The sequence below is a fragment of the Berghia stephanieae genome, chromosome 3, assembly GCF_034508935.2.
Source record: "Berghia stephanieae isolate SIO BIC M18660-M18661 chromosome 3, UCSD_Bste_1.3, whole genome shotgun sequence".
Classification (NCBI taxonomy): domain Eukaryota; kingdom Metazoa; phylum Mollusca; class Gastropoda; order Nudibranchia; family Aeolidiidae; genus Berghia; species Berghia stephanieae.
This window is the reverse complement of record NC_088362.1, coordinates 6,333,933-6,357,050: the sequence shown is the minus strand read 5'-3', so window position 1 is coordinate 6,357,050 and position 23,118 is coordinate 6,333,933. Positions and strand designations below refer to the sequence as shown.

At 36.0% G+C, this 23,118-nt stretch overlaps 1 protein-coding gene across 2 annotated transcripts in view; it reads right to left on the bottom strand.

Moving 5' to 3' along the window:
• Window positions 1-23,118, bottom strand: part of LOC144967069 (protein F37C4.5-like) — a 31,771-nt gene that overhangs the window by 1,372 nt on the left and 7,281 nt on the right. Inside the window, exons 3-12 of one of the 2 annotated variants that reach the window (XM_078903879.1) lie at window positions 22,446-22,554; window positions 20,623-20,739; window positions 19,235-19,292; window positions 17,657-17,819; window positions 14,186-14,315; window positions 13,115-13,260; window positions 10,273-10,420; window positions 4,301-4,378; window positions 2,941-3,102; window positions 583-816 (exon numbers count right to left, since the gene is read on the bottom strand). In XM_078903879.1, the coding sequence (XP_078760005.1) occupies window positions 583-816; window positions 2,941-3,102; window positions 4,301-4,378; window positions 10,273-10,420; window positions 13,115-13,260; window positions 14,186-14,315; window positions 17,657-17,819; window positions 19,235-19,292; window positions 20,623-20,739; window positions 22,446-22,554 (1,345 nt within the window). Of the gene's footprint in view, window positions 1-582; window positions 817-2,940; window positions 3,103-4,300; window positions 4,379-10,098; window positions 10,226-10,272; window positions 10,421-13,114; window positions 13,261-14,185; window positions 14,316-17,656; window positions 17,820-19,234; window positions 19,293-20,622; window positions 20,740-22,445; window positions 22,555-23,118 lie in introns of both variants that reach the window. The other variant, XM_078903881.1, reaches the window with a different exon arrangement.

The following is a 23,118-nucleotide window of genomic DNA, read 5'->3' as shown; positions in this document are numbered from 1 at the left end:
TTGAATATAAATAACTTCCAACTCAAAAAAAGTATAATTTGAATTTTAAAAAACTTTCAACTCAAAAGAATGAAGATAGAAGAGAATGACTAAGTGATCCTACATCATAACAGATGCCATCATATACAAGACAAATAAGATGTAAAGCTTAAAATAGTAAGTGTTTGCATGAATCAATATCATTGTACTTGAAAATTAATAATAAAATAAATCTTTATTTCAGTATTATATTTTGAAAAGTAATCAATAACAACAAAAACAAAATGCACAACGCTTATCCTGGAATAAAATTATTTAATCAGATAACATTTTAAACAACCAAATTTCAAATTCAGAAATGAAAGATTGATCCTAAAATGAAAGATTGATCCTAATGTGGGGAAAATCAATACATAGCATATATGAAAATAATTTCTTTAAAAATTTTGAATAATTTTTAGATATCTATGTTTATCTAAAAACACCTTTTCTCTGTATGAAAATGTACTGTGTTGTGCCATAAGGGACTTCATTCTCTTGTATTTGATAAAAAAATGTAAATATACTCATAACTAAGGGCAGTAATCGAAACAACAGACAAACCTTAATCTTATCTCGAGTACTTTTAGGCAAACTGTCTTGAACCAAAACATTCACACTCTTATCGTGCAAATTTTTCACTTCGATGACTTGCTCGTAAAGGTTGGACTCAGTCTTGGCGAGGATGCCAGACGATGACCTCATCTTGATGATGGGCTTGTAGGTCACTCTGACACTTGGGTCCACTCCCAGGGAGCACGTGAACTCTTCTTTAGGGGCTGCCGACTGGAGGATTGCCTTGAAACAAAATTGATTTTTAAAAATTGATTTTCATAATTAAAAAGAAATTATATCTTTCCCATGAGTTGTTTTGTTTGTTTTTAAGGGTTTTACGGCACTTGCGACATATTTAGGTCATTTCAGCACCATTAAAAAGGGAGAAAATGGGATAGTTAAAAAAAGCATGGATTTACAATTAAAGGAGAGTCACAATTTCGTCAATGGGTATAGAATCCAGCCCATGTAGTAGAGTGCCTGCTGGTCGAGTTGTCGAGCTCTTCAAGTAGGTAATAAAAGTTTGACGCAGGAGGCGGTCTGCGTACATGCATAAGATATGCCCTGCAAAGTGGAGCCTGCATCTCATCACTGTAGCTTGGTCGGTCCCAATATGTGAATTCCCTGTGACCGTGACACTTTTATGCTGATGTAGCATAGCACCTTATAGGTGCCGTACTAATGTACAATGCAACTCATACATACATCCAATAAAAGGAGGCACACAAGAAAAGTAAGACAAAGGGGAATGGTACAGATAGGGAATAGATGCAGATTCCAAGAGCATATTATTATAGTACATAGTTTGAATCACCAAAAAGTCTCATCCAAACACAAGCATAGGATCCTACTGAAAGGAACACACTCAAATGCTTACTCAAAACAACAAATATAACAATGCATAACAGAGAGATGTTTTACAAGGAAAAACATGTCATCTCCCAAAACTTTAACTGTGAATTTGACAGTTTCCCTCCCAGCAAATGATCCAAAGTACTGGCAATTATATGAACATCGCTACCAATATCGAATATGTGACCCTTCGCCTCAAAACGGTATTAAGTCGGGTTGATTAAGATGTTGAAAATTGAGTTTATAGCCAGAAATATCAGACTTGTGATGAGTTTGTATGTTTTATTGAGGAGAATGGATACCATATTTCAGGGTGCTAATGCCAACAATTTATATTTTGACCAGTTTTAACATTTAATTCGGCTTTTAAGCATCTGGTTCGTTCCAACATAATACCGTTTTGAGACGATGGGTCACATATATGATATCAGATATTCCACTCAATATTGTTGAGGACAACAATGCAAAAATTATACACAACAAAACAAAAACATGAGTGATGTTGAAGGCTGTCAACTGTCAGCATCATCTCGAAAGAACTGTAACTGTAACGAGAAGATTTGTTTTCTTAAGAGCATTAAGGAGAAGATAGAAGAGGAAATGAAGGGAGACATGAATAACTCGAGGTTCTCACAGACACCATACTCTTCAACAGTCGTAACGTCACTTCCTTCCTAATGACGCATGGTAACTTAGTAACACTGGCTCTAAACTATCGGAACAATGGCGGACGCCCTTATGAATATTTCTCCGACGAGCATAAAAGTGTATCCAGAGGAGAAAAACATTATAAATATGATCTTGTTTTGACTTTTATACATTCTGATCACAAGACATATGAAAGGTTCTAGCTAGCGTGAAGAATAAAAAGTAATGATTTTCTTTGTTTAGAACCAAGATGGCCGCCGTTTCTGGGCGACGTGACATCAGACTATTGAATCCAATTGCTGATTAAAAGAGATTTTTAATACACCTAATTTTACTTAGTTTAAAGTTGTCCTGGCTCAATGGGGTGAATAATACTTCGACAAATTATGAAATAGATGCTTATCATTTTCGTGTTTTTGTGACTTTATTATTTATCTTAATCTTAAATTTATAAATTCTGATTTTTTAAAAAAATTTATTTCGAAAAAGAGTTAATTCTATGATTTGTTTAATGATTTATAGAACATTTTGAGTGCAGAACGGTTTGTCAATGAAACTAGTAGTCACTGGCTTAAGATTTAATTGTTCATCTAAATTTTCTTGCTTTAAAAATCATTCCAGTGGAATAAAGTAGACAGGGCACTCATGACTTTTATAACATATTTATACAGGTTTTAACAAAACTCTAAAAATCCCTAAAATAAAAGACAGTAATTATATTAATAACTATCTCCTACTTAATAATTGCTGACGATGCTTTAATATTGACACAGATTGTACTGGATTAAAATTGAACTTCATAAGATATTAAAACAAATATAAATTTTTCTCTGCACTCCTTCATCCATTCAACAGCATAAAATTTACCTTTGCGATGAAGCTGTTGTCCAAGAAAATGCTGCTCTCTCCGGCCAGAAGCATGAAAGCTGATGTGTTGACAACCTTGGCTCTCAGGAAAGCATTAGGTGAGGCTTTGGGCACCGTCACATACGACAATTCTGGCTCATAATCCAAGATGGCTACAGTGACCTGAGAATTGTCAACAACAACAACAACAAAAAACAAAAGGTTTGATTTTAAATAAGTTGGGATAATTGCAGAGCTGCCAACCCCATCTGATGAGAATGTGTACAATGGGACCTCAAAATGGGGGAGATTTCATAAAAATGGGTACAATCTTGAAATCGACGGAAACTAACCATTGTGAAAGTAAGAGGAAGGTATAATTACATAAAGTCACACCGCACAAGCTCAATTGCAGCAACAATGATGTTCCCAAGACTATAATCCAATCCTTTCAGATTTCTACCTCCCAGCATGAAGATCATAATTGGTCAAAAATACGATCCAGCAAGCTTAAGATAACAGCGATACGAGCATCCAGGCCATTAAAACTAAAGAAAACTGAAGTGACTCCGTACACTGAAAATGGGTACAATCTTGGGGGAAATGCGTACAAGCGCACAATCGCTGAAAATGCGTACAATTCCGCATTTTTTGCGGTAGGTAGGCAGCTCTGTAATTGTACAAACGATTTAATATATTATAACTACTTAAAAAATATACCATTACCATGCTCAAAGTTTGATCGATTCATCTCAAAATTTAATGTGGTTAGCTGACCCTCTTCTCAGTTTGATGATTTTGTGCACACCACTTTTTTTCCATTTAACCATTTCCTTTTTCTAAAAGCTATGATAAAACTGATACCGAAATAATAGTAAAAATAATAAAAATACAGTGTAGTAATAATAATAATAATAATAGTAATTACATTTCTAATGTGCAGTGCCCCCCCTCGGATTCATTAAATATATCATTGGTACATGTACATGTACACAATGCATCAATGATTAATATGCATCTGTTGAGATGTGCCTTTAGGCGTTTTTATAAAAGTGTTCATGCTTTATGACTCTCGGATCTCAGATGGTAGGTTATTCCTTATTGTCGCTCCAGGAAATCGCCGCGCTTGTGGCCGCGATTTTTCGCAGTTACTGCAACGGGACCGCAATTTTGACAATTGCCGCAATTTTTTGCAATTTTCCATGTTCTGGAGTCACATATAATCATATAATGCTAAACATTTTTTTTCACATATCATAGATCCATCAATTTCACATTTTTGGAGAAGAAAATCTTTATTTAACTGCTAAAAAGAATCAAAGTTATCACAAAAGTAGTTTGTAGTTTCAGCATATACAATATAATAATAAACAAGTCTTACTTTATGGGGGTTGTTGTCACTAGGAATAGAGGAATTTCTAGCAATCTCGTAGCTGGTACTGGTTGTCTTGTCAACAACCTGCAAAACATATAACAACATGAAACAATAAACGAAAAATAAAAAAATAAATATGCACTTTTATATATTTTATCTCCATAGTTTTGATATGGTCTATGCTCTTTTGATTAAATTTTCCAGAAGGCTAAATGATGATAAAACTTTCATTTCAAGTTGCCAATTATGCGTCTTTTTATACAGGCACTCTCAGGGCATCCCTGATTGCTAAAGCCACATATATTCCACCACAATATGCGGCTATGTGGTCTTGTGGTAACAATCACTTTCGGATCGGAAGGTCCTGGGTTCGTTTGAGCCTCGCGCTCGCCGCATAGTTGAGTCCTTGGAAAAGGCTCTTTACTCACATTCTCTCACCGTACTCAGGTGTAAAATGAGTACCTGGCCTTTAACAGCGTTGTCTTTGTCCGAAAAATTGTAATAATATCGCCTAACAGGCGTCATGTCCCGTCCTTCATGTTAAATGTTGCTGTTGACCAGGGACCCCTTGTAAAGCCCTTTGAGAAAATTTAGTGGATATTGCGCTATATAAAAGCTCATTAAAAAAATTTTAATATGAAGGATGTCTGCATTGGTGCAAGATGAGAAAAAGAGGTTTAATACTATAATATGACACAAACCAATTACAAGTATGTCACTCCTTGTTGACGTTAACTTATCCATATCCTTGCCTTGATTTCATCCACGATTGGATGACTAGAAACAACCTGAAGCTTAAAAGTGATACATGGATACATCCTTACTTATCCATGGCAGTGATCAGCTGAGCTCTAAACCTTTGGTCTAAAAGCCATGATGTCAAAAATTGGGTCTCATTTGTAGTCGTTCTGGCGGAATGTGCGTCTGAAGTCTTACAAAGGTTTATTACTCAAGATTTTTACTCAGTGGAGATAGGGATTTGATTTAAGAGTAGTATTTCCTACAAAAATAGAAAACAAAAATTTTCAAAAATTGCTAAACAATGTGCAAGCGTGTATGTTCGTGTATGGCTGTGTCTGTATTTATATGGAGGCCTGTAAAAAAAAAAATTATATCGAATAAAATAAGGGCATTTCTTGCTTTTAGTTATTAAATTTGAAAATGTATTGATAATCATACCATGAACCAAACTGAGCATTGTTTACCTCACATGAATTGCCTTTAATTTGGACAATAAAGATTATTATTATTATTATTATCATTATTATTATTATTATTATTATTATTATTATTATTATTATTATTATTATTATTATTATTATATTCAGAAAAGTGAGTGAAAGGGGTACTGATGTTGATAATAACAAGAAATGAATTGAGTAGGAACGTGCCAGAAGACAACAGAGAATAAAAAAATAAGAACCCGTGACCTTACTGGTATGACAACTCCGCCTGACCGGGGAGATTGTGACTCTACCGTATGAGCTATCCAAGACCTTGGCAACACTTGATTACATAATGTTATCATGGCATGACATTGACCACAAAGAACATGTTGGTTGCCCGTGTAATCATGATATTCCTTTAGATCTTACAATAGCATCCATAGGTGTCCATAGGATGATGATGATGAAGATGATGATGATGATGATGATGATGATGATGATGATGATGATGATGATGATGATGATGTTGTTGTTGTTCGTGATGATGACGATGATGATTAAAAAATTTTTTTTTTTTTTTTTTACGATAACTACTATGTTACTAGTATGCATCTTGTGTGAGTGTGTCTATGTCAATATTGTATTGTTATAAATGTGTAACAAATGACAAATTGCCACTTTTTTGGGGACAATAAAGATATATTATTATTATTAAAACAGAAACTCTGTAATTGACAAGAGCTTGTAATTCTCCTGGTGCTGACAATATCCGTCATGCACTCCAAAATGGTGTCCACTGTCTGTGTTGGCAAATGCTTGCCTTGGACATAAATAGAGAGAAGAAAATGACTGTTGGACTGTTGCATCTTACACAGGTATTCAACACACGTAGAGTTCTCAAAACACTGGTTTGACTACATTGATTGCAAAAATATAATTTCTAGAACTTAATCAATGTTTTTCATAAGTGTTATATAGGATGTGGGTGGATAAAATATATTCTGTACAATTGAATTGGGGAAAGCAAAGTCAAAAGCAATTTTTCTCGAATATACTATTTGTGACCCTCCGTCTCAAAACGGTATTATGTCGGGATGATTCAGACACCAAAAGGTGAATTTAGAGATAAAATTATGAGAAATTAGAGCTTAGAAGTTTTTGCAATGCAAGAAATAGTCTTTATACTCCATGCTAACGTACAGAAATTAAACCTAAGTTGGATATTTGTGGCTATAAATTCAATTTCCCCTTACCGAGTGGATCCCGACATAATACCGCTTTGATACGGTGGGTCACATTTGGTCATCACTATCAATAATGCAAACAGAAAGGATGTATAAAGCTGGGACAAGTGATACAAAAACTCAAACTGACTACAGTAAAGCAGGGAGGGATATATTGACAACATTGATATTGATATTAGGCATAAGCCATATATACCAGTCAAATTTTTGGTCCAACGCCTCGATCAAGTATCAAAAGCAGATGCCATAATGTGAATCTAAATAAAATAAAAACTATTAGAAATTGGAAAGTTTTAGTCATTTTTGTCAATTTAAGAACTTTATTTATTCTCCACATATATCAAAGTTTCATAGTTTTTGTAACATGTATTGAAATAGATTGGAGTTGTTCGGCTGTTTTTAATTACGCTCTTTATAGCGGTACGCATCTTGTGTTGTGCATGTTTTGCATGTGATTGTGAATGTTGACTGCATGAACGGATTAGCACCCTTTTGTCCTTAGAAACATAGTAAGACGTCATTTGTGTATTGAGTGAGTTAAAAAATAAATCCGTCCAGGACTGTCGTAATATGTATTTGTTGCCAATTTTCCATATTATTAATTAAAATTTAGTTGAATTAATATCGTCTAATCCTGAGTCGTTACAGTTTTGAGTATATTCTGCCTTTTTATCGACGAGTTCTCTGCTAAGTCCATTTTGAGGCAGTGGGGTCACATATTAGCATCATGTTAATTAAAGAGCTGATTTTTTTTTTCTATATAAAGCTCCTGTACATTGGTGTAGACTTCACCTATAATGTTTATAATGATATTGTGATTTTATCAATAAGAACGATAATTGGATAATTGGTAAGCAGCAAATCCAATAATAGCAAAAAAACAAGAAATAGTGACAACCGATGAATTTATCAAATTATTTTGATTGAGCCAGAGACATGTATCAATGTTTATTAAAATTTTGAAATCAGCAGAAAATTCCTATCAACACAATCACAGGAGAGTCTGATTCTAATGATAAAGATGAAGGATTATTCCCCCCAACTGAACCTGTGCCCAGGAATGGGGCAATGGCATCAACTCCAAGAACATGCACAGCTTTACCCAACAATCTATTGGAAGTGTTGCCTTATTTGACGCAATCACTCAAGGTGACGACAAAGTTTACTAGATAATTTCTGGCAAGCATGGGTGCCAGCAAGAAAGAAGTGCTGAAACCTGAAATGAAAATCTCGACACTTTGCCAAACCTGAAATTGTTCCTACTGAAAATGCGGCCTAAACTTTACTCTTATTTCATCACCGTTTTTATACCATTATTAAATGATTACACAGCAAACATATTGACACAATGAGGAAATTAATTTGATTTTAAAACCAACTTATAATACATAGTGAAATACTCACAGTGCAGTTGTCTCTCTCTAGGGGAGCCAAAGAACAGAGAGAGACAGAGAGTACCAGAGGTACTCCCTCAACATTTTTTGAAAAATTTAGTGATGGACATCGGCTTGGGCCCATCACTCAGCCCCCACTGAAACCAGAGGTATTTGACTTCGAAATATCGCGAAACCGGAAAACTGGCACCCATGCTGGCAAGGAGAATCAGACCACAATTGCTAAATTTTTCAAATTTAATAACTAAAAGCAAGAAATGCCCTTAATTTATTCGATATCAATTTTTATTTACAGGCCTCCATATAATCCCGATTGAAATTAGCTTGTAACATCTCCTTCGATTCTTATTGTCTTGTACTTGTACCTTAAAATAAGACTTAGCACTAACTTGCTGCATTATTTACTATCGAACAAGCTGTTTTCTAGTTTTAAACAGATCAAATCTCAACCAATAAAATATCATGTCTATACATATTGAGTGAGCTATCCTTTTCTCCCCCCCCCCCCCCCCCCCCCCCCCCCATTAAATACCTTTCAAAATAGTAAATGAGTAGGTAAACAAATCAACAACTAATAGTTTATGTAAACCAGTTTGAGCACGTTTAGTGGATATTGCGCTATATAAAAAGCTCGAGACATAATCAAATTGGGTAGAAAAAAAAATGTTGCAAGTTTGCTACACTTTATAAATGTAAATAAAGTTTTAAAAAATATTAAAGTTCACTTTTTTCACTAAAATAACGTAGGCATCTGCTGCAATCTCAACAATGCATTGCAAAGTGAACTTGGGTGAAGTGACCTTCTCAAGGCCACAAAGCATTGTGGGTGTGAGATACGAAGTGAAAAAAAAAAAAATTAAAAAAATTGAGCTTTATATAGCGCAATGTCCGCTAAATGTGCTCAAAGCGCTTTACAAGGGGTCCCTGGTCAACAGCATCATGTAACATGTAGGACGGGACATGAAGCCTGTTAGGCGATATTACAATTTTTCGGACAAAGACAACGCTGTTAACGGCCAGGTACTCATTTTATACATGAGTACGGTGAGAGAATGTGAATAAAGAGCCTTTTCCAAGGACTCAACTATGCGCCGAGCACAAGGCTCGAACTCAGGACCTTCCGATCCGAAAGCGAGTGTCATACCACTAGACCACATAAACGCACCATAACGCACAAAAACCATAACGCCATCCCATGTTGCCTGTAGTTTGATGAAATTCCTTGCACGTTATATTTTTTGTGTGGACGATAAGCATAAAATGCAAATCATCCGCAATGGAAAAGGTATGTCTCATTATAATTGGGATTGGATTTTGGTTCACTCAAGGAAAATAGAAATCATTCCTCACAACGCCTCACACAACAGAGTTTTATAAAAGAAAATTAAACACATAGCTGCCAACTTTTCAAAATGCAAAAACGTATTATTATACGCGGTGCGGCGCGGACGCCCAATTCATGTCTTAAAATGGCATATTTATTAATGTACTTAAGTACTAGAATGGTCAGAACTGTAATACTAAGAGAAGCTTACCTTTATCATCATACTGGGTAGGCATAAGTGATGGGGAGGTGGTGACAGAAGCAGATTACTGAGGCGAAAATTTTCTCCCAAGATAATTTTTATCAGATTTTCTTCTTTTTTATTTTTTTTTTTCTGGATTTTTTTTTTCTTTTTCTGGAGTGGCCAAATCGTACTAAGTACAATTCTATTGTACTGGTTGGCAGCTATGTAAACAGTTTCGATAACTGATTTGGGTCAGCAAAGGGTAAGATGTGTAAAGGATGGGAAGAGAAGTTTTCACACCTCGACTCCCGTCACATCAACAAAACATGGTACATCATCTCTACCCTCTGAACCATCAATTTCATCACAAAAACCTTGGTACTGAACTCTCTGTTGTGTACATTTTTCTCTCGTCAGACGGTGGATTCTACCATTGTGCGTTCTGAAACATTTATAAATTATATGAAAATTAAGACTTAAACTGGGACAGACCTTGACTTCAGCAAATTCCAAACTTTGTGAAAAGTCGTCAAGAGCAAAACCTCTTAAGGCAGAACAACCAGACATCAAATGCACATCACTGTACTCTGGTGCTCTAAAACTTGCTCCTTTTAATATGCTGAAATAATGAAAGAATGATAATGAAATAATGAAATAGCATCAAACCTTGACTTCTGGGACTGCCATAGCTGCCATACAGTCGTCCATAGGGTCGTCAAAGGCAATAGATTCCTCTGCACATCTTTGAAACATTTCTGAGCTCGCCTTCTTTGCTTTTCCCCTAAAGGAACCAAAACCAGCACTCTTTAACACTCTGTAACAAATAGGAGAAACTAATCTCAACTCTCTCCTTACCAACCATAGGAAAATCATCACATTCGTTACGATCCAACCATTAACATCACACAATTGAAAGAAAATATTTTGTTATACCTCTAAAAACTTGACAATGTAATTTAGAGCTCATTTTGCTGGACTATATTATATATTATAGAATTTATTTGTTTACCCTGCTGTTTGAATTACTTAATCTATTTTCGTTTAGAGTGAGTGTAAAATTTTGGATAAAATTCTGAAAACCGGCTGGTAAGGAGAGGGTTAAGGACAGACAATCTACACAGATAGAAATCCACTTTTTGAAGCCTTGAAAGTCGAAATTAACTTATTGTTTATTATAATGGGGGGGGGGGGGGGGGAGGAGGAACAGGAATAGCTCGGCACTCGATTAACACACAAAGGGACTGAGATTAATCCCAAGTGAAGTCGACATTTAATCTTCTTCTTCTTCGTCTTGTGGAAACCTCCAATATTGTCGAGGATCACTCCACAGTTTGTAGGGTTTTACATTTTAAACTTGCTAAAACTCTGCACATAATACTTATTAAAAAAAAAAAAACATAGATTAAAAAGTCACGTTGTGAACTCTAGCAATCGCGTGAAGGCATGTTGGCAACCGTTTTCAGCCACTTCAGCAGGGAGGCTATTCCATAGTCTGGGCAGTGGAAGGGAAAAACGAATACATCCCCCCGTCTACCCAGCAGTCACTTGGTAGCTCGGACTGTTGTTAGATCTCATAGCTCTGAAAGACATTATTATTTATTAGAATTCGAAGATCAAGATTTCAATTGAGTGAAATTCTCTCTTCTCTTCTTCTTCAAGTACCAAGTCTGTGCCAGACATCGGTGATCATGATATGCCATTCATCTCTTTGATCAGATAACCTCAGAAAACTAATATTACTCTTCTCTTTCTTTGTCACCCAGCTGTTCAAACTATTCAAATATGTTTTTCTTGGTCTACCTCTACTCTTTTTACCTTCTATCTTTCCTGTGAGAGCAAGATGTTCAATACATTTATGTCGATTTAGGTGTCCTAAAAATTGCATTTGTCTTTTTCTTATTGTACGAATTAATAGCCTTTTAGTTTCAGCTTGCTCTAATACTTCTTCATTAGTTTTCTTCTCTGTCCATGAGATTCTTAACATCCTTCAAAGAAACCACATTTCTGCTGCCTCCAGTTTCTTTCTAATGTCTTCTGTAATTGTCCAGCTTTCGCAGCCATATAATAATACTGACCATACTTAGGCCTTCAAAACCCTATGTTTTGTTGTCATTGAGACATTGTGGTTTTTAAAAATTAGACTCATTTTATTAAAACTATCTTTAGCTATTGCAATTCTTCGTTTTATTTCTGTGTTGCATCTGCCATCTGAAGTTATTATGTATCCAAAATATTTAAATGCCTGAGCTTGTTTTATAGTTTTTCCATTGCTTATTAAGTTGTATATTGGATTTCTTTCTCTCCTTGATACAACCATGCATTCTGTCTTTTTTACATTTAAGTATAACCCCATACGTTCACTCTCTGTGGCTTTTTTATTGAGGAGTAGTTGTAAATTTTCTTTTGAGTCTGAAATTAGTGCTGTGTCATCTGCATATCTTATATTATTGATATTCTCACCATTGATTTTAATGCCTGGGCTATCTCCTAAAGTTCTAATAATTGTTTCGCTGTAGATATTGAAAAGGTCTGGTGACAAAACACATCCTTGTCTAACACATCGTTTAATTTGTATATATTCACTTAATTCTCCTTCAATCCCGACGGCTGCACTTTGTTTCCAATATAAGTTTCTAATAATTCTAAGATCTTTTCCGTCTATGTCTAGTCCTTCAAGGATATTAAATAGTTCACCATGTCTAACTTTATCAAATGCCTTTGAGTAATCAATAAAGCAAATAAATAAGTCTTTCTGGACTTCAATACATCTTTCCATCAACATTGATTAGGTGAAAATAGCATTTCTTGTACCTTTGTCGGGGACAAATCCAAATTGAGTTCTTGAAATTCTCTCAGTAAATAACAAATCACACACACACACACACACAAAACATGACTGAAGAGCTGCTGGTTTTGCAGGCATCATTTCAATCATGTCAGGGTAAACATATAATGTTTGTTTTTGTTTTTAAGGGTTTTACGGCGCTTGCAACACATTTAGGTTATATCAGCGCCAGTAAAAAGGAAGAAAATGGGATAGTAAAAAGTTCTAGAATTACAAATAAAGCACCCAAAAAAAAGTAAGACATAGGGGAACTTGGAACAAATAGGGCCGGATCAGATGTAGATTCCAAGAGCACACTATCAAAGTACTTAGTTTGAGACCACCTATACGTCTCATCCGGACACAAGCACAAAATCCAACAAAGAGGAATACACTCAAATGCATAGATTATAAATTCAAAATAACAAATGTAATAATACATAATAGAGAGATGATTTACAAGGAAAAAAATATCATCTCCCAAAACAATAACTATGCATTTGACTGTTTCCCTCCCAGCTAGGACTCCGGCCAAGGCCAGGACAAAACCAAGTAAATCTCATTTCAAGATGAAGACAGAAAGCAATTGAAAAACAGTTACAGGGGGACAGAAGACACAGAAAGTACCTCCCTGCCCACTATGGGAGGTCGGAACCCCACCCAGGCAAACATAAAATAACGTACGGTCTATAAGGCTCCATAACAGAGAGGTGTGTAATAGGTATCTCAGGGATGTTCCCACCAAAGCTGGGCTCTGCCGTGGACAAGAAAATCTTCGTGTCATTCCAATCTTCTCCAGAAAACTGGGTGATCAGACCATAGTAAAAGAGCTGAGGAAAACAAAAGAAAAAGATTTCTTCTTGATTTTAATCAAATTGGGTTTGCATCTCTATTGAGTCACATTGGTTCTACAATATTTATATAACAATCTCTGATACAAAATTTGTATTAATAATAATAATAATAATAATAATAATAATAATAATACTATTAATAATAATATTAATAATAATAATAATAATAATAATATTAATAATAATAATAATAATAATAATAATAATAATAATAATAATAATAATAATAATAATAATAATTAAAAAAAAAATAAATAATAAAATTCCCTTTATTCATCCCCAAGGGGAAATTTGTCTTTAGGATCTATTCCAAGGGAAGACTGGAATAACCCAGGCGTCAGCCACAGAGCAGTGCCGCACAGTGAGCTAGGGCGAGGTGACTTGCTCAAGGCCACACAGCGCAGCGGCGGGTGATTGAACTCAGTACCTTTTGGGTACGAAGCAAAGACCATACCACTGAGCCACGCTACCCCTTAATAATAATAATGCGTAATTTCTATAGCACCCCTTTCCACAAAATGTGCTCGGAAGCCCTTTTAAAAAGACACACACACACAACACACACATATATATATATATATTTATGTGTGTTGGTGGGTACTTGTAGGTACGAAAGTGCTCGATAATGATGGTTAGAGCTAATATAAAATATAAATTGTGTCACTCACTTATATGTGGCCAAGACAAATGTTTCTGTGGCTTTCGTCCATAAACCAACTGAAGACATGGAGGAAAGCCACAGAAACATATGCCTTGGCCACATATAAGTGAGTGACACAATTTATATTATATATAAAATCGGTTAATCATATTGCCCCCAAATTGGAATGATTTATGTGTAATTAAGTTCTAATGAAGTGTTTGAACTGAGATATAAAATTCCAAAAAACTTGCACCATACCTTCAAATTCCCCTTGTCTGTAAACATACGCAGATCATAAGATGGGATCCAACTAGCAGAAAAGACTACATAAGAAACAGTGAGCTCAATAGTCGACACTTTGGGAGAGTCTAATACGACGATGCATTCTCTGGAAAACAAAAAAAAGATGCAGTACACTAAAATAAAAAGTATGACATAAGGAATATTAGATCATAAAATTGACAGCAAAAGAAAAAATAGTCGACATTGATGTGATATATGAAACAGGGCTGATTGTGCCAAAAACTGAAAAGGGAGGAAAATTTTGAATGATCGCCTTTAAGCCCCATTATTTTTACAGCATTCACCCCCCCCCCCCCAACCACACACACATTTTTAGTCTAATTGAGATGATAAACTATCATTGATACTCTAGCTAACTTCTAGAGAGTGGGAAACTGCACCTATTTGTTCCACCACACATCAAATCTCTCACTGCCAGTACATTTGATTGAGGGAAATATAACTTTTCAAAAAAGATGTAATTCCTCCTCTGACTCAAAAATCACGGATTTCCCCGGATCCGAGGAAAACAATCAGCATTGATGAAAATAAAATGAAATTAACAATGATTATCAAATGCCAGAAAAAAAAAATAGAAAGGAAAATACAAAGTAATACCATATATCAAAATTCGAGTTGCCTGCTCTTGTTAAATAATCGTTACATTATGAATAAATATTGAAAAGTTGTAATGAATATAGGGTCAGATGAACATGAAATGGTAGAAAAATTCAGGGAAAGAATGATCTTTTAAAAAAAATGCATTCACTGTGGAACCAAAATATATTTTTTGATTTTACTATTGCTTGTTGTTTTTGGGTTTTTTTCCCTGTACTTTTGTGTCGAGTTTAAAGCATAAGGAACTTAACTCGTGTGATTAATAAAATATTTGAGATATGAATAATTTTATCGATTTTGTAAAAAAAAAACAGTCAAAAGTTATGAAAGTAGAAGAATTGATATTCAATACTGAGTATCAGAGCGATAATCAGTTCAAATAATGAACTTTTTTGCATTTTAAGCGCTCTCTATCCAACAAACAATTAAATATCTGTATACCTTACATTAATGTCTCCGCTAATTTATTTACTTTTATCAAATTGTAAACAGGTTTCCCTTCTGGGCAAAGGACAATGTGTAACTCCTATAAAACACATCATGCCTTTTAATCAAGTTCATTCGATCTCTACCGTGTGTCACAGTAAAGATTGTTCACAATTATCTTATTAAATTTTATTTTATTAAGAACTGAATTCATCTCACTCCAGTTATATTTCGGTAGGCCTAGATAAACTTTACCTTCTAATATTAGATCGTCTTTCCTTTTATAGCCTTCCCTCGAATTAATTTCTAATTAGTGAATACTTTTCGTTCTACATTCTGTCACGTAGCCACTTATTATAAAAGCTGATAGGTCTAACATTTGACACTCACTTTCTCTCCACAATCTATGCCGGACGGCCAGTCACTCTATTCCTATATATATATATTGTAAGATTTTTATCTTTTGGGACTTTGTAGATATTATATCTACACCATTAAGACGCCGGAGCTTTTAACTTTGATTATATAATCTTCAAGGATCAAACCCAAGCCCGCTGTCAAAGGACTACATATTAAACCATTACCAATTGCCTGGAAGTGGAATTTTACGAGTCCAATCTTGTTATCAGAGGAATAGATCATCCAAGCCCATCAACTGCCTGGAAACGTAAACTTATGAACCTGACATATTATCATAAGTTACGTAAAATATTCATATCTCTATTTATAACTGTCACGATCACTGTTTATCTCTTTTAATTAAATTTCATCATTATTTTTATTTCATTGTAAACAAATCGTTAATTGTTTTTCATTTATAGTTACTAGTAAATTCTGGGGCCTCATTCTACATATATCTTTTTGCATAGTCGAGTAGCTCTTTACTCACTTGAGACCATGACACCGTGCAGCAGGAATAGCCCCACCACACATCCGGAGGGAAACTCATGCCCAAATACAGAAATACAAACAGGAAATGGACCAGAGACACCCCCTTCATGACCACAATTGCCCCAAAAGCAGGCTCAAATCAAGGAAAAGCTTCCTCACAGTAGAGAGCCTTCACCCAGACCACTCATTATTCTTCCGCCTGGACAAATGGGTAGAATGGGACAAGACAGCAAACGATGCCCTCCTGCCCCCAACAGAAAAGCTCCCAGCAGGCACAGACCTCAAGAGAAAAGACTGGGTGGCGTTGAACAGAGCTAGAGCAAAGGTGGGAAACACCGCCACCAACCTCTTTAAATGGAAAATCTCACCGGGCACTGAATGCCCATGCGGTCACCCCAGACAGACCATGGACCACATCCTGTCCGAATGCTCGCTGGGACCTCACTGCACCAATGCTGACCTGAGGGAATGCAACCAGACTGCCAGGGACTGGCTGACTCACTGGCGCGACAAGATATGATGATGATGATTCGATCTCTTTCAACCTTTTTTTTCAACTGATACGCCTATTGTCTCCAAATCATATCAATATTATATCTACCCATCTATAATCTCATAGTCATAATTGGTCTAAAGTCACATTGTGCAGCTATGTGGTCTAGTGGTATGACACTCGCTTTCGGATCGGAAGATCCTGGCTTCGAGCCTCGCTTGGCGCATAGTTGAGTCCTTGGAAAAGACTCTCTCACCGTACTCAGGTGTAAAATGAATACCTGGCCATTAACAGCATTGTCTCCGTCCAAAAAAAATGTAACATCGCCTAACAGGCGCCATGTCCCATCTTAAATGTTAAATGTTGCTGTTGGCCAGGGACCCCTTGTAAAGCGCTTTGAGCACATTTAGTGGATATTGCGCTATATTAAAAAAAAGTGCCAAAAAAAAAAAAATTGTAGTTGTGGCACTCTTTGTTAAGAAACATATCATTAAGGATATAACCTCTTTACTATATCATAACTAAGAGCTGTTAATGATCAGACATTTACGATGATGTCATTATAGACATATTATTTGAGTTAATATGTTATTCGCTATGAGGTTTGGATGTGTGTAAAGGGCAAACATAATATCCTGAAGTCAAGAAAAATTAATCACGCTCTTTAGGTCACATTTTCTAGGCACACTGCTTCATAATGATAATAATATATATGTTAATCAAGCCTTTGTCGCATTGATCAATTTTTTAAAAAGTTGATTTTAAATCTATTTATCTATGATTTTACTTCAGAATAAATGATTCATTTACCAGATCAAAAAAAAAAAAAAATAGAAAAAAAGAAGAAAATATATCAAAATATTTAAATTTCTTGAATTTAATACGAAAGGGGAAGTCTCTTTGCAACATAAATATATAGGACATTGATAGGACCGGTGATATCTACATCAAATATACGTAAAACGAAAAAAAATAAATTAAATTGCTATTATTAAATAATATTATTTAATATTCTATACCTCTTCCTATCTGAGGGTTCCCTGTTTCCCCGTAAGTCACGCAGTTTGCCCTCAATGACACTGATGTCTTTCTTCATCTCCTCTTCCTTCTTCTCTAATTCTTGGAGGTCAGATATCAAGTTGTAGTTTATTGTCCTGTATTCAGTAATGTACTCTCGGACACCTGAGGAAGACAAATAGCATTATTGGAAAAGACAGAAGTCACTGAATGGTTAGATTGCCCCAATAGGGAATGAGATTAGCAGAAGAGTAGCGTCCCTTGATTGGACGTCACCGGTGGAGAAGTTATTTATAAACAAACCAACTACAAGCCAAGCGCTCCAGATACAACATTTATTGTTCATATTTCTGTACAAAAATGCATAACGTTGATTATGATATGCTTTTTTGTACAGAAATATGAATAATAAATTTTTTATTTGGAGCGCTTGGCTTGTAGTTGGTTTGTTTACAAATAACTTCTCCACCGGTGACGTCCAAATCAAGGGACACTACTCTTCCGCTAATCCATTCCCTATATAAACAAATGAATAAAATAAAATAAATGTAAACATTAACACAACACATTCCTATTGATCAACAATTCTCAGCACGTGTCACAATGTTTCATTTATTCACCCAGCAGCATGGGTGCCAGCAGGAAGAAGTGCTGAAACCTGAAACTAAAATCTCGACACTTTGCCAAACCTGAAAATGCGGCCAAAACTTTACTCTTATTTCATCACCGTTTTTATACCATTATCTACCTCCATACATTGAAAAGGTGGCTGAACCACGTTTTCGAATTTTTACCGATGCTATTAGGTTATTTTACTCAAAACACTGAAACCGGAGGTATTTTACTTTGAGATATCGCGAAACCGGAATTCCGGCATGAACCAGAAAACTGGCACCCCTGCCCAGCTGACCATATATAAACCATTGCCACAAAATGTACAATGATGAGTTGATTCAGATGCTCAAAGCTGAATTCATTGTCACAAATATAAAATTTAGTGAAATGTTTTGTTTCATCGAGGAATATTAACACAATTTCTAAAAGCCACAAAAGCTAAAATTTCACAGTTCTGTTTATCTTAATTAAATTCTTTTTTTTTTTTTTTTGCATTTGGTTCACCCACACCCCTTCATAATACTGTATTGAAACAAGGAATCACATGAAAGCAATTTTCCATTTGATACAATACAAGTCACCTGCCAGACGTTCTTTTTTGTAACATCATTGCTAACGATACCTGTTACTGACTATAACCAGTTACATAATTACAATGCAGCATTTGAAGAAAATGCCTTTTCCAAGGACACAATGCTAGAGCTACAGGTTTGTACAATCAGTGTCACCCATCCAATCACTGATCACACAGATCGAGATACTATGCTGTTGAGCCATCAATTCCATAATTAATGCTTGTAGTTGACAAAATTTGAAATGGAATTCGCATCCTAAAACTTATACTAATAACATACACAAAGCAAAATTGTACTTATTCGACTGGAAACATTGTGATACCAGATATATGATACAATAGTGTTAATTTTTTAAATATTTTTTTTGGGGGTGGGGGTGGGGTGGTTTACCTCCTAGAAAAGAACCTGCCAATTCTACATTTGATGTCGTTTCGTCATTTCCAGGAGCCTGTATGAGAGTAAAAAAAAAATTGAAAAAATAAACTGAAATTGAATCAGCAGAGTGCAGATTTTGGCAAAGCAGTTGTCTCCAAGTCAAAGCCATCTCCATTGCCTCTCTTTATCATCATGGCTATAGATACCCACTGAATCTGCCTTTTCTCTCAGGAGAAGTCAAGATTTTTTTCTGACTCCACTGTCCACTCATCATTGATTGGGTAACTGGGTCTTGAACTGCGGCTATGTGGTCTAGTGGTATGACACTCGCTTTCGGACCGGAAGGTACTGGGTTTGATCCTCGTGCCCGGTGCATAGGTGAGTCCTTGGATAAGGCTGTTTACTCACATTCTCTCACCGTACTCAGGTGTAAAATGAGTACCTGGCCGTTAACAGCGTTGTCTTTGTCCAAAAAATTGTAATATCGCCTAACAGGCGTCATGTCCCGTCCTACATGTTAAATGTTGCTGTTGACCAGGGCCCCCTTGTAAAGCGCTTTGAGCACGTTTAGTGGATATTGCGCTATATAAAGCTCAATTTTTTTTTTTTTCTTTTAAATCTGGAGGAAAGTACTTTGCAATAAACTAACATTCTATCCAAAGGATGGCAAGCAATTGCTATTCTCCTTTTCACACAATAGAAACAAGAACAAACTCTAGTTCTATGGGCCAACAACTCTATAGGATTACTTCTATGAGTACAAATTGTCCATTGACACCTCAGTGACGTACCTTATTTACTTATTGAGAAAAGTGAGTGGAGCAGGCTGTTATGTTGGTAACAACAAGAGATGAAGTGAGTAGAAAAGTGCCAGAAGACAATAGAGAATAAAAATTTTCGCGGCGGTGGTGGGGTTTGAACCCGCGACCTTATTGGTATGACAACTCCGTCTGGCCGGTGAGAGCGTGACTCTACCGTGTGAGCTATCCAGGCGGAGTTGTCGTACCAGTAAGGTCGCGGGTTCAATTTCATGGATAGCTCACACGGTAGAGTCACGCTCTCGCCGGCCAGGCGGAGTTGTCGTACCAATAAGGTCGCAGGTTCAAACCCCCACCACCGCCACGAAAAAATGTTATTCTCTATTGTCTTCTGGCACTTTTCTACTCACTTCATCTCTTGTATTTACTTATTGGAACCATTGACAACCCGAGCTCTTGTCCTTTGGTCCAGCAACAAACACTAGCAGATGCTGTTATGGTAAAACATATAAAATTAAATACTTTCTGGTTAAACCACATTAAGTTACGTCATTCCTTTCATAATCAACCAAGATGGTGATGTTGAAAAAAAAAAAAAAATTAATGCAGGTAAAGAAATGAAAACAAAAAATTAACTACACTTACAATACCAGTACGAGCAGCTCTATTGAAGAAATCATCAAGCAATTTCTTTTCCTTCCCAATGACTTCCTTTTTGGATGGTATTTTAAGATTTTCCAGTTCCTGTTTCAGTAACTTCAACTGTTGAGAGAATAAATTTAACACAATTATTTAAAGGTGATAAATGTAGGTTGTTTTCATTTGTTTGTAAGGGTTTTACGGCGTTTGCAACACATTTAGGTCATATCAGCGCCAATAAAAAGGAAGAAAATGGGATAGTAAAAAGTTCTAGAATTACAATTAAAGCAGCCAAAAGAAAGTAAGACAAAGGGGAACTGGGAACAAATAGGGATCAAATGTAGATTCCAAGAGCATACCACCAATGTACTTAGTTTGAGATCACCTACAAGTCTCATCTGGACACAAGCACAAAATCCAACAAAGAGGAATCTACTCAAATGCTTACATTATACATTAAAAATAACAAATATAATAATAAATAACAGAGAGATGATTTACAAGGAAAAAAATATCATCTCCCAAAACAATAACTATGCATTTGACAGTTTCCTCCGAGCCAGGACTCCAACCAGGGCCAGGAAAAAACCAAGTAATCTTATTCCAAGACAAAGACAGAAAGCATATTGGAAAACAGATATAAGGGGATAGAAGACACAGTATGTACCTCCCTGCCCACTATGGGAGGTCAGGATCCCCACCCAGGATAAATGTAGGAATCTTTCAAGTGGCGTATTTTGCTTGAGTGAGAGTGCCCAAACCTCTATGGTGCCTGTCGGCCCTGCTTCCTATTTAGTGAACAATGAATTGTTGGATACTACTGCATCTAAAAATAGTTTACTTCCTGTATTCAATGAAATGACATACTAGCATAAAATAAAGAAAAAAGAAACCAAAGTAATTTTTTTTCTTTCAAATTGTGCGCTATTCATTAAATATGCTCAGACCTTTTAAGCCAATAAGCTTTTGTGCGGCTATGTGGTCTTGTGGTATGACACTCGCTTTCGGATCGGAAGGTCCTGGGTTCGAGCCTCGTGCTCGGCGCATAGTTGAGTCCTTGGAAAAGACTCTTTACTCACATTCTCTAACCGTACTCAGGTGTAAAATGAGGACCTGGTCGTTAACAACGTTGTCTTTGTCCGAAAAATTGTAATATTGCCTAATAGGCGTTATGTCCTGTCCTACTTGTTAAATGTTGCTGTTGACCAGGGACCCCTTGTAAAGCGCTTTGAGTACATTATTTAGTGGATATTGCGCTATATAAAAGCTCTATTTTTTTAAAAGCCAATAGCAACACTTAACATGTAGAACGAGACATGACACCTGTAAGGCACTGTTATCATTTTTATCAACAGAAACCTGAGTACAGTAAATAAATGTGAGTAAATGGTTGTTTGTTTTTTTGTTGTTTTTTCCTGAAGACTCAACCCAACACCAGCCAGGACAGGATCAGACCTAACAGTCCGAAGGCAAATGTCATACAAAAAAACAATTTAAAAAATTGAGCTTTATATAGCGCAATATCCAATAAATGTGCTCAAAGCGCTTTACAAGGGGTCGCTGGTCAACAGGAACATTTAACATGTAGGACGGGACACGACGCCTGTTAGGTGATATTACAATTTTCCGGACAAAGACAACTCTGTTAACGGCCAGGTACTCATTTTACACCTGAGTAAGACGAGAGAATGTGAGTAAAGAGCCTTTTCCAAGGACTCAACTATGCGCCGAGCGCGAGGCTCGAACCCAGGACCTTCCGATCCGAAAACGAGTGTCATACCACTCGACCACATAGCCGCACAGAACCATAAAGCTGCACAATATCATACCTCATCTTGAAGGGCTTTCTCCTTTCCTTCTATCGCGCTTTCATCCTCTTGCGTTACCTCAGACTGAAAGCTTACTTCAGCAATAGTCGCATTCCCTTTTCCTTCAACCCTTGATAATAAAGAAAATTGGAAAATGACATATCATTAGTACAAACACAATGATGTAAAATAAAATTCAAATCAGGTTGCTGGGAGACCAGGCGTGCAATAACAAAAATATACCATTAAAAAAAAAAAGTTGCTGGAAATTTGTGCACTAATCGCATCCACATTAGGAAATCAAATGATTAAATGCATAGCTGTCGTGTTTAATTATTTCCCCACAATTCTGTTACCCAGCCAAATTATAGGCTTTTGCCATTTTACACGAGATTTTGGCAAAAGTTGATTTTATATATATATTTTTTTTTCAATATGATTATCTTTCAAATTGAATGGGTTACAGCACTTCTAAACAGCATACACTAGCAATGACTATCCCGCACAAATATTTGGGCCTCTTTTTCGCTCACGAAGTGCCCGAATTTGCGTCAAAATATGGGACGAAGCCGTTTCGTATATGCTATTTTAAAAAATTAATTACGACGCTGTTTATTGATGAATATGACTGAAAGTTGTCACACAGTTAGAAAAAAGGTCATTTTAGATTATGTCAAGCGACAAAACTCGTGCG